Raw genomic sequence first — 13168 nt, 5'->3', positions numbered from 1 at the left:
TCCTTGTTTGCATTAAGGTTCTTATTACCTAATTCTGATTATAAATTCTAATCCTGTGCCAGCTAAGCACAGATGAATGAGCAATTGTACAGGTTCCAGGAGAAGTGGTCACACTTGCTTTGCTCCTCCCTGGTTGTTCTGCACTAAGTTAAGCCATGGCTTGGGTTAGTATGTCGTCCAAACCAGGGCTCATGGTTTAACTCTCCCAGACAATCCACAAGCTGTAAACTGTAGGACAAACCATGGTTGCAGCTTGCGGTTTGCTTGGACAGAACTAAACTATGAGCTGTGGTTCAGATGGCACACTAAACCATGGCTTAGCTCAGTGCAGCACAGCAGCAGAATGACCAGAGGAGGAGCAAAGTGGTCACAATCTCTCATGCAGCAGCCCAAATGGTTGCCTGTTCACACTAAATCATGGTTTGGCTTAGCGTTTTGCATGAACCAGGCCCTAGTTTGCATAAATGTATAACACAATGGAATACAAACTACATTTCTAAGATGAGGAAATGTATTTTCCAGGTAATAATAGCATTATTTTGAGCCAGGATTTCTCAAACGTTCTACTAAGCCAGGCTTTGCAGGCAGAGAGCCCCTGGTTCAGTCCTCAGCAGGTATTTGAAACGGAGGGTGTTTCTTGTGGGATCTGTGTTGTTTACTCATGCAAGGCCTTTTTTGACAACACCGCTGTCAAAATGCTATTCTGTATTCACTCCGCCCCATTTCATTAGGATAATTTATCTTCCCATAGAAAATCTGAGAAGTTAAATCAACTTGTTGCCAAGTTGTTGCCAACAACATTTGAAAGACGCATTTGCAGTATGAAGAATAGGCCACTGTGAGAACAGGATGCTGAACTGGATGGGCCATTGGCCTGATCCAGCAGGCTCTTCTTATGTCCCTGTGTCTGGAAGTGCCCTGAATCTCTGAAGAGAACCCCGCTGCCAGTCAGTGCAGACCAAGGTCTGGTAGGAGGTAGTTAGGTAGATCTCTGGTTTGCAGTAGCTCAAGTTATTTTTATAATAAACACAACAACACAACCCCCTCTTCATCCAAACTAAGACTGCTGAAAAGAAGCAAGGTTGGGGGTAAAAACCAGGACTGGATATTTCTGTGACTGGACTGTGATCTTATTTTCAGTACTTAACACTAATTCCTGGTTCAGAGGCACACTATTCCTTAATTCTGAGGATGTGTCTGCCCCTATCCTCAGGCTAGTCTTTTGACTGGCTCTGCTTGGTGGCCCTCCGGGGTTTTAGTGAAAAGCAAAGTAGCTCTCATAAGCCTAAAGTGTCCCACACCTGGTGGCTGAGCTAGAACACTACATTACTGAGCTTGATGGACCAATGGTCCCAATCAGTATATGACAGCTTCCTGGTTTCTAACTAGATCAGAGGGGGATATTATATAGACTGCATATAGAAACATTCCCTGCACATATAATATAAATGTGTCAGGGGAGAGGCTAGGCTAGAACTTTTCTCCCAGGCATTAAGTTGTCTTTGAAGGAGAAAATATTTTATATGTAGGACTATTCAATCATATGAGTCCATAACTACAGTCTTTGTTCAGGTCAGACACAGGTTTATCACCTCCATGAGAAATAAAGCCAATTAATCTGATCGGTTTTTATCCAAGGGAGGACTTTAGGATTTTTATAGTTTAAAAACTGACACTGTCCCTTTCTTTTGAAACCAATAGGCCAATGAAAACACATATAGTATATTGGGTGGAAAAGTGGCTTCTGCTGTATAATTGTTCTGAACATGCTGTTATCATTCACATTGTTTGACTAATCAATGAAAGAAATGCTTCTCTGACTAGGAGATAGGGCTTGTGTGAAAACCTCTATTAAGAAATCTTCAGAGGTCTGTTCATTTGATGAGTCATAACGCAGATTAAAATTTATTTCCATAGCAACTAAAAATCATTCGTTCTTTCCCTAGAAACCACCAGAGTACATCAGTGCATTAATATATGCATTCCCTGTTTTTCTTGAAGATGGAGAAATACACTTATGAGGAGTACAGTTCTGGTCACCACACCTCAAAAAGGCTAGTGTAGTACTGGAAAAGGTTCAGAAAAGGGCTACCGAAATGATCAAGGGGGTGGAGCAACTTCCTTCTGAGGAAAGGTTAAAACATTTGGGGCTTTGCAGTTCAGAGAAAAGACAAGGAAGATGGAGGTGTGTACAATTGAGCACGGTGTGGAGATGCCAGCACTGCCGCAAGGTGCTGATGTTAGCGTGAGGGCAGTGTCAGTGCTGCCGGCGAGTTCACATCTTCCTGGAGCAGCAGGGAGTGGGGGTATTTCCTGGTAGCAGCACCAAATGGAGTGGATTTTGTGGTCTGTGCATGTGCACTGGTTGGCACCGGCCTGTTAAGGACATACATATGTCAGCTGGTATACATGCACCAAACATGCCCAGAGCTCTGCTCAGCACCACAGTTCACCCCACTAAACAAAGCATAGCAAGAACAAAAACCAACTTACATGAATTTCTCAATGCAGCTTTCCACAGAAGCATGATACTTGTTACTTAAAACCCAAGAGAAAAGTGTGGTATATAAGTATGATTTAGTTCCCTGGCCTTGGACTTAGCCACTGCTTTACTGTGGGTAACGTTCAGGCCTCTACCTGGGTGGCAGAAGCTGTTCTCTGACTCCTTCTAATCCTACCTAAGGTATGTCAAAGTGTTGAATATGTTTCTGCCCCAAAACAGTGGTGTTTGCTTTGAAACCATCCTCTGATAACCGGCACGGGAATATTGTCCTGTTGATGCACCATTATATTGTGCAATAGATAACTAGGGAATTTGCATATGGCGCAGTGAGGTGATGTTGAGAGTTGTGGGTTGAGAAGCTGCTGTGTTCACACTCTGAGTGCATTTCTTTGGGAATGGAGCCATAGTGAAGTTGGCATTTTCCCAGGTTCGGGTACCATCTAGTCTACCAGAGTTAGATAAGTATGGGGATTCATGTATACGTGTGGACTTCCATCCTGTTTAAGGAAGCTTCTTGTTCACACGTGTGCATGTCTTGTGTGTGGCACCATTCAAAGAAAATAAAGATGTTGAACGTGTTGAACTTCATGAATGGTCCACATAAAGTCACCTTTCCACCCACTTTCACATTCAGAGCTCATATTCTGTATTTCTATATTGCTAAAATTGATTTCTGAACCAAGGAGGAAGATTGTGCTGATTGGTTTAAGGCTACTGATGGATGGGAGGGGAGGCTTCTCCCCAGTGCTTGATGTTACATTCAAAACATTTCTGGAAAAGTATGGAACTATGGGTAGCTGATATGGCAAACAGACATACTTGCCTGGTATAATTATAATACAGTAACACTCAAATATAATATCAGAATAAAGCAAGTCTTTCAGTAATAAGAAATTGCATCTTTGGGCAAGAATTTGGTGCAAACCCTAAAATGGTTCTGTGAAGGATTTGAAGCTTAAACATTTTGGCTGAGAAAGGGCCTGTGTTTTGTTTCACTCCTCCGGCCTAAACAGTATGTTTCTTAATATGTGGAATCTTGTTTAGTAGTAGATTGTACAAATGAAAATATATAATCAGTGGATCAGCGCTTAAGTTATTTTTAATTTAAAAAATCAACATTAAATTCTGGAATAAAAATATAATAACATGTACTGTATAATCCTCAGATTTTATTGTGTAGCAGAAAAGTGTCTTTACAGTTTGACAAACTGTGTAAACAAAATGCTATAATAATGCCAGCGAGCCAATACTTTCAGTAAGATTTACAGAGAAAGACAAGTACAATCAAGTACTAACAATAGCATGAAACTGAAAGTTTTCCTTTTCTCCTGCTAATCAAAGCTAACTACTTTCTGCGTGAATTATGCTCAACTCATATACCTGGGAGTAAGTCCCCCTGAACACAGTGGATCTTACTGTATTTACACGAATCTAATGTGCCATCAAATCTAACGCGTACCTCTATTTTCAGATCCTTTAAACCAAAAAAGTATTTGCTGGTGGCATCAAATCTAATTTGTACCCTGATTTTCACAACATAATTGGGCCAAAAAAGGTGTATATTACATTCGATTAAATACAGTACTTCTGACTAGACATGTATAGGAGCTCTGTTAGTTGCTTTGTCCCTATAGCCTCCCTATGCTTTCCATCTGAAACCTTCCTTTTCTGTTTTTTCCCTTTTACTTTCTTTCTTTTTGTTTTGTTTACTGCATTGTTTATCCATCCACCGGCTGACAGTGTCTTTACATCCAAAATGCAAAGCAGACAGATGGGCGCTTCAGGACAGAACATAACTAAGAGCACCAGCATCAGCGGGGAGATGTACACACTAGAGAAGAACGATGGCAGCCAATCTGACACAGCAGTGGGCACTGTGGGGACAGGTGGCAAAAAGCGGCGCTCCAGCATTGGTGCAAAGATGGTTGCAATCGTGGGCCTTTCGCGGAAAAGCAGAAGTACCTCCCAGCTCAGCCAAACTGGTAGGAACAAGATTCCCCCACCTCCCCCAATTGTGGTGTTGTTACTCATGAGACATAAACTGCATTATTATTATCAACTAAATTTCTAGGTGGAAAAGTCTGAGCAAGTTTAAACTTATTATCTTTCAGTGTTTTGTCAAGCCATTTTATTTAACCAGAACCTCATTCAGACCGGACTACTGTGGATCGTATTAGTCTGCTCACTGGACCGCACTGAATGCAGTAATCTTTTTTTCCCTTTCAGGAAGCATCCTGACTTGCTGGGTTTATATTCTGGGAATTGTTACTAATGGTTCGTGAAAGACAGCTGAAATGCTGCCGGTGCATTTTCTTTGCCTCTCCCCTTGTCCCCTCCCTTAAATGCGTCTTATGACTGTGTTCTGCATTTCTTTTGCTGTGGGATAGTATTTATCATTTTCAAGGTTGTCCATTGTATTTTAGGCACACTAAATTACGACTCTACTTCTTGTTACTTTTTATTTATTTTCAGCTTCAAAATGTATTTATAATTGCAGTAAATCACCGTAACTGGTTACAGGTTAAAGTTAGATCTGCTGTTCAGCATTTATTTAGTGCCACCAGATTGTTAGGTGCTATATATAAATTCCAACTTCTGAGTGTTCTAGAGAAGAGGGGGAACATTTTTAAATACTTAAATAGTCTACTTTTAGACAGAAGTGCAAAGCAGGCAACTGAAAGTGCGTATCTATATTTTATTTTACACTGTTTCCATTTTTTGTTTAATGTTTGGTTTAGACTGTGTATAATTCTGCCCTCAGTCCTTCAGTTGAAGGGCGGATTTATAAGTACTTCTAACAAAAAACCAAATCTATAATGAGGTATTCATCCTGCTTTTAGATATGCCCAGGTTATATTCCGGTCTAATCAGCATTTGGAGATTGAAAAAACAACATTGGTGTATAGCTAATACAGCGAGCCATATTACCTTACATTGAATTTATTGCACAAGCAAATCATGTTGCTTGTCAATGTGTATTTTTGTGTGTGTGTGTGTGTGTGTGTCTGTAATTTGTATTTCTGGACTCCATAGAAAAAGTTAGCATGTCTTCAAGAACACTAGAGTACTTAATAGTGCATGTCACTGTGCTGCCTGGCATTAAGAGAGCCACCCGGGTTTTTAAGGCTATTTAGTTTTAAAGTATGGTGCGAAAGCAAGTGTTGTAGCATCATCTTTAGATAGATCAGGTGAATATGAGTCGTTTAAGATTAAATTAGCAGTGTAATTGTAAGGAATATTTTAGACAGACAAGGTCTCTAGAGGGCAGTGTTACTTGGACTGTTAAATAAGTTCTGCTGAGTTTTTAAAATTAATTTTCAGCAATGCTAACTTGCTTCTACAGGTATCATACTGTCTAGCCATTTCTCCTGGTTATGTGAAGTCATATCAAAATACACAAGATGGAGTTAGATAGCAGTACATATCTGTAAAGAGTCATACTATAATTAATGCTGCCCTAAGATCTTCATGTCTCCCACATGTAGATTGCTAAACAGGTGAATTAAAATGCTCATTTTATAAATAGTGCGTGCTACAGTTGGGTAACATGAGGTTTTATATTGAATTTTCTTCCCTTATCAGATTATTGGGAAGATATTTATTTAGCGGGGCTGGGGGTGCAACCTGCCACTTGGATGAGAAGGGTCTTGTGTGGGTACTGCAATAAAATATAATAAAATAATAAAATAGGGGCACAAGCTACTTCAGTATTAAACTCTGTATTAAACTCCAATGTGAACAAGCCCAAAGACTGTGACTCTTCAGCTCTTTGGTCAAGTTGGCATGTAAAAAGGTAGTGGGATTCATACAGGCTATACAATTTTGCATCCCTCAATACAATAACAACTCTTCCTTTAAGATTTGCCTTTGAATCTCTGCAAACATAACTGATTACAGAAGAACACTGCAGTTTTTTCGCAGAATGACCTTATGGGTTACAGTTCCCCACAATGTACCTTTCAAACATATATCCCAAAAACTCATTTTGTTTTAAAGAAAATGTTGTGAGGTTGTTGTTTTTTTCATGTTCCAAGTCAGTTGTTGGGCTGGTATGCACACAAAGTTGCAGAATATTAATTACTAGTTTACTGGGTAGAACTTCATTGTTAAGTTTTTTTGTCAGGAAGGATATTTAATGAAAAGTAAAGGAATGGAGTGCCATATACTGAATGATATGCACTTTGCATAGTATTTAATATTTAATTATAACCAGGATTGGATTCAGTTGGATGACCAACATGATAAAGCATAATAAATATGATGTAAATTTTAATTTTGTATCATTATACCATCCCCAAATGTCTATGATTTTGGAGAAAATGTTGCCAGACACTAAAATAAATGACATTTATATTAAGCAGGCCATGCAATGAGCATCTTGTTTCCTTAATGCTCTAATGGTTAAAATAAATGTATAATGTTGTAGGGGAAAGCTCCTTAATGAAATCATTTGACTCTGGCAGATACGTTCCAGAAGTAAATTTTGTATAACTATCATGCAGTAGCTGATATACTGACTAATATGTAGATGTATTTTTTCCTCCTATTTATCACTGTAAGGTTACGTTGCATTTTTTTAAATTTATGCTTACAATATGTGTTATGTATATTACAATATACACAACATTAGAAGGGCATATAAATAATACATAAATATTTTCCAATAATTGGTTGTTGTTTTTTGTACTTCCAAGTTGTGCAACTGACACTACCTCCTTGTTACCATAACTTATTCCAAGTTACTTGTACAACTGTTCCAAGTTATAGAAGTTTTATAGCTTGCTGATTGGGCGAACTGGGACAGAATAAGCTCAGTTCTTTATGCTCTCTAGCACATCTGCTCCAGGAAATTGCAAGCTTCTTTTACTATCTGCCCTTACTCTTTTCCCTTGGCTGTTATTATATGGCATGTCAGTATAATGTCAACAAAGGCTGTGTTTACACGCTGTAGATTGAGGTAAATTGGCCCATAGTAACAAACAAGTGACCCTGTTCTGTAAGTTCCAAATTCCAGGTTAGGAAAATACCTTTATTAGGCCAACAGAGATAGATAGACAGATAGATAGAACAATAGACTGATAAATTATAATTTGTAATGTTTTGAGTTTCTTGGAGCTGTTCATCTGGCTAGATGGTGAACAAAACACAGAGGTGGGGAGTAAAATATGTAAAGGATAATAATTCCTTGCATTTGCGTCTGGTTGTAGTCTTAAGGCAGAATGTGAAAGGAACTAGCAGGTAGGTACATGGATAAGGCTGTTTGGGGAGCATTCTAGGCTACACCAAGGCCTTCTGGGAAGAAGAAGCATAATTATGGTTGATTCCCAGTCTCGGCAATTACAAAAACTAGCTTTTACCCAGGCCTTTTTTATCCTTAGATGAAGTACATGTGTTTCTTGATAGGCAGAAAACAGGAATAAAGAACAACTAGTCACTCTTTATATTAACAGAAATGGAAATTAATGTTGCTAGGTTTTTTTAAAAGTCAACAGAAGTTGGATAGAGTATCTTTCCCTAGCAGTTGGAAGGGATGTCCCCTAAAAGAATAAAGCAAGTAATAAGTACATTTTTTTTAAATAAATATTACCGCTAACCAGTGCTATTACATACTGAGCTGAAAAGCAACAAAGGGTAAACGAACAATAATTACTCCAAAAACATGTTATGCCACATTAGAGAAATACTCAAATTCTAAATATTTGCCTTGTGAAATGCGTGCTTGTGACATCAGTACAACGCTCCTTCAGCATCAGTATAATCTAATGCTTTGAGATGTTTCCATAATGTACCTTTTCATACATACCAACCAAAGTGTTCATACACGTAGATGTGACAGAGCACAGGACTGCACACGCTAATTCAACTACTGCAACATCTCTTTTAAATATGACAGAAATGTTTTTCGGAAGTTGTGTGGGTTCCAAATAATGTCTCTGTGCCAGTCGAGCTATAATATTTCTCTGCTTCTTGTTTACTTTGTCAAAATGTATTATTACATTTATGTATTGCCTTTTTTCTGTGGAACTGAAGACAGAAGACATAGAAGTTTCAAGTGGTCCAGACACTGGCCAGACCGCTTGAATTCAGCAGAGTTGCTGCATCATTCACCTTCAAGTCATGCCTTGACCGTATGTTACATCTGGAAATCAGAGGGGTTTTTTCCAGTGTTGCTGACACACCTCATTATAGATTTGGTCGGGGAAATTGATCTGGTCTGCCAGCTCAATCCTAACCACCCCCAATTTTCATGGGCCATGTTAACAGGTGGGTGGGGGAGGAGAAGAGGAAGGAGAAGTCCTATTGCCCTGAGTGGAAGTCCACTTGCACAGTGTTGATTATCTGCACTGGGTGACACCAGATGGTCACCACTTGCACAACAGGCTTCTACCTATGCAAATGAGATCTCCCCTTTATCACCTCCCGCCTACAGGCTCACACCCATCCCACCCTACATCTGTTTCTAAGGCCTCAGACTCCTTTGCAGCAAATTGGCAGGCCATGGCAGGGGGGCTGCAAAGTGGGGGGAAGGGAAGTCTCATCAAGTTCTCTAGTGTAAGATTGGATCTCACCCATTATATATAGAAGCAGTAATGGGGAAGTACAGTAATGCATTTATGTGCATTCTATAGTTGTTAGATAGTGATGGTATCATTACCAATACCCTTGATTAGGTTGCTGACAAAGCAACACAGGCAAATGTTGAAAGCATATGCACTTTCAAATGTTGCAGAATACGGAACCTATTTGGTCCCAAGATTGGACCTTTGTAGTCTGCCAAGTTATTTTTCCTCCAACATGGTGGCAAAGCCTTCATACAACATGCTCTTGCTTTTTGCCGGCCTCAGATTACTTTAGCTTCCACATCAAGTGAAATATACTGATGAATATTTGTGAATTCTCACACAAAACCAAGGAACAAAGAGTCAAAAAGTTAATGCAAGTCTTCCATTTTCTGAATGAAGCTCACAGTGAACGTTCAGAATAGGAAGCTATGGATCTTTCAGATGGTGATTGTATTTAGAGAAATATGAGTTATGGTACTATTTTCAAGAATATATTATTTACTGGTATACAGAAGGGTATAATTCCAATAAATTAGGGCCAATGATTTGGAATACTATGGCATTTTCTATTTAAAATGATAAAATACATTTGAATATAATATTATAAAATATAGCCAAATAGCCAAATGTATTGTTGCTACTTAATTACATTATAGAGGTATTTATTTCCTGAACTTTCTGGATGTCTTCTATTTATGCATGATAATACTACAATCTACATACTTTTTTCTAATCCATTTTCTTCTTACACTGTTGATGGCTTCTATTTTCAACATTTATTGAGGTTCCCCCCCCCCCTATTTTCCTAACTCGCAAAAACTGTCACATACTTAAGCATTTCATAGTGTAGCAGCTTGCAAATTCGTCTCTAAACATTTAGTATATTTGCAATTATTGTTGTAATAAAAGAAAGGCATTTATACTTTTAGGTGTAATAAATATGTACAATTTTAAGTGCTGAACTAAGTGATATTTCATGTTCCTAAAGTAAATTTAGGTTTAATGAGTAAGAAAGTAAGTATTGCATATTGTTGGGCAGCAACAGGACTTGGTGGATCTGTCTGCTCCCTGAGCCACAGTGATAGTGAAAGCTCATGAGTGACACGCCCACCAGTGCATTTGTACATGAGAACCAGGAGCTTGCAAATTTATGAGATATTCAGCCACAAGATAAGGAGCAGATGGGTGCCTGGATAGTGGTTGGTACAGCAGACAGAAACCATATTTGAAATGAATAGAGACAACCGATAGAAGAAGTGAGCAGAGAGGAGAAAGGAGGAGACAAAGCAGGAGGAAGAATGAAGAGGAAGAAGACTAGCAAGAAGGAAAGGAGGCTTAGGAGAAGAAAGAGAGGAGGCGCTGTGGCAGAAGTCCTGCAGTGAACTTCATAAGACCAGTGTCCTCAGGATAAGATTGGTACTTTGGACCAAATTAAAGGGTGTTCTCTACCCTTGTGAGAACTATGGCAAAGCACAGGTAAAGGTAAAGGACCCCTGATCATTAGGTCCAGTCGTGACCGACTCTGGGGTTGTGGCGCTCATTTCGCTTTATTGGCTGAGGGAGCTGGCGTACAGCTTCCGGGTCATGTGGCCAGCCTGACTAAGCCATTTCTGGCGAACCAGGGCAGCGCACGGAAATGCCATTTACCTTCCCGCCGGAGTGGTACCTATTTATCTACTTGCACTTTGACGTGCTTTTGAACTGCTAGGTTGGCAGGAGCAGGGACCGAGCAACGGGAACTCACCCCGTGGCGGGGATTCGAACCGCCGACCTTCTGATAGGCAAGTCCTAGGCTCTGTGGTTTAACCCACAGCGCCACCCACATCCCTATGGCAAAGCACAGGAGGAGGTTAATGGGATCTAACAGGTAGTCGGTAGCTGAAAGGCCTGCTCAAGCAATATGTGGACATTCTTGTAGATCCTAAGTTCCAAATTCCCCAGCCAGGCTAGGACTTCACAGCATCTCTCATGGCAGTGGGTAGAGGCAGATTCCAGGTTCTTTCCCCCTAGCTTGGTGAGGAAACCCTCTTGAGTTAGACATTTCAAAAAGTTTCATTGCTTGATGTGTATGCACCCTGATACTTATAAAAGTTACAGTAAACAAGTGAGCATCGGTAAGCCAGTTTTTTGCATTATTTGGGGGGCATGAAGGGGGCAGGTTATAAAGTACTGCTCCCATCTGAGCCAATGGCACATGTTTCAATCCCACCCCCCAACTCACACACATCCCTCTACCTGCATTTTAACCTTTGTTAATCAATGGCATTAAATTTCTGGAAATTTTACATCTCAGAGAAAATTGCTTAGTGTTTATTCCATATTCCTGTTCAGTAACTGAAATAATTTATCTCATTAACATAGTACACTTTGTAAAGTTCTTTGATACTCAAGTGAAACTATTACGAAGCTTGACATTTTTGTTGATAGTAGTCCTTGTGCTTGAACAAAAAAATCTTTCTGGTTTGTGTATTTGGACAGGGAGTGTTTGCTTTCCTGATGTCAGTTGTATTTCTTTACTCCATCATATTCCTTCTGGCTGCTGGCACTGAAAAGACAGATAAATATTCTTCCTTGTAAAGAAGTCTGTGTCCCTTGAAAGATTGATCTGATCTGGAATGTGTTCACCTCCTTCACATTGCCTCGAACATCCAGCTCCAACTCAAAGACTGCAGCTTAATTTTATTTAATATTCTTTATTCTTAGGCCTCACCTTCCTGACAGCCCATGATGGGTTACAGCACAAAAGTAAAAATGCAGAGAAGACAATAAATCAAATCATATTGTAACCCAGCATTCTACTAATATAATTAAATTCACCCCCATATACTTTCAAGAGCAGGAATTAAACTACTTAAATAATAGCCTTTGAGTTAGGTCTAAAAAAGGTGTTCATAGTTTGAGGGAAAGGAATTATGTAATTTTGCACCAGCAATAAATAGCATCTCTCTTTGGACATGTGATACGGATTTTGCGCACAGATGATTTCGTTAATATAGCATTCTCTTAGAGAAGGCTGTGTGTTACTTCCTTATGTAGTGAAATATAAAGAGGAAAAGGCTGTTCTAATATATGTAGTGCCCAAACTGTTTAGCACTTTTAATGTCAAAATCAGCAGCAACAAATCAGTATGTCCTGGTAATGCCCTGGTAACCTGGAGATCCTCTGGCGCTATCTGTTCACTAAGACCCTTCAACAATAGAATGCAGATTAAGCTCCTAATAAATTATCAGTGGCAGCCCCCACAGAGAGTATAGTTCAACAATATACCCTTAATCCTTGGGAGGGTGGTGGTCACACTGACTTGGACCAGAATGGTCATGGCCTTATCATCAGGTGGAATTTGCAAAAAGGAGTTCTGGCCACTTCAAGGCAAATCCAGCAGCTTTCCACAGCTAGGAATATAGGGGGTTATAGGAGACTGATTGTTACCTTTTGTGGATGTGCTTATCCTACCCAAGTCATAATATCTGTAAACTATAATCATTTTATCTTGGTTGGAATTCTATATTAGTTAGATTATTTGCATCTGATTCTGTATTATGGCTAGTTGTTGAAAATGCGCTGTGACTATAAAACCTGAGGCAGGTGAGAAGTATACAGTCGTACCTTGGTTGCCGAACGCCTTGGAACTTGTATGTTTCAGCTCCCAAACAATTGAAAACTGGAGTGTTCCATTTTTTGAATGATTTTTGTAAGCCAAACGTCCGGTGCAGCTTCTGTGACTTCTGTTTGGCTGCAGGACGCTCCTGCAGCCAATCGGAAGCTGCGCCTTGGTTTTCGAACGGTTCTGGGAGTTGAACAGACTCCCGGAACGCATTCTGTTTGAGAACCAAGGTACAACTGTATCTTTATATTCTCATGTCCGGATACATGATCAAAAACCTTTGATCTGTTGGTTATTGTAAAGGAATACAGCATAAAGTGGGTGCAGTAAAGTCTTCAGCAATACTGAGCGATAATTCTTAGTATGAAGTATTACATGGATGCTCCTATTTTCACCTGTCAAATGTTGTAGAGTATGGCACAGTTATTTCTAGAAAAGTTGCATGCTGTTTGTTACCCTTCTCTAGCTTTTCTTTGTTCCTATTTGTTCACGCCCCCC

At 39.6% G+C, this 13168-nt stretch overlaps 1 protein-coding gene across 24 annotated transcripts in view; it reads left to right on the top strand.

The window, feature by feature from the left end:
• RIMS2 (regulating synaptic membrane exocytosis 2) overlaps nucleotides 1-13168 on the top strand; it is a 349650-nt gene that overhangs the window by 303555 nt on the left and 32927 nt on the right. For 15 of the 24 annotated variants that reach the window (XM_081918599.1, XM_081918609.1, XM_081918610.1 and 12 more), the window contains one exon: nucleotides 4244-4485. The exons of the other annotated variants lie outside the window; for them this stretch is intronic. In XM_081918599.1, the coding sequence (XP_081774725.1) occupies nucleotides 4244-4485 (242 nt within the window). The remainder of the gene's footprint in view (nucleotides 1-4243; nucleotides 4486-13168) is intronic. 24 annotated transcript variants of the gene reach the window in all.

This window comes from Podarcis melisellensis, assembly GCF_964234715.1.
Source record: "Podarcis melisellensis genome assembly, chromosome: 7".
NCBI lineage: Eukaryota > Metazoa > Chordata > Lepidosauria > Squamata > Lacertidae > Podarcis > Podarcis melisellensis.
This window is presented reverse-complemented; position numbering and strand designations above follow the sequence as displayed.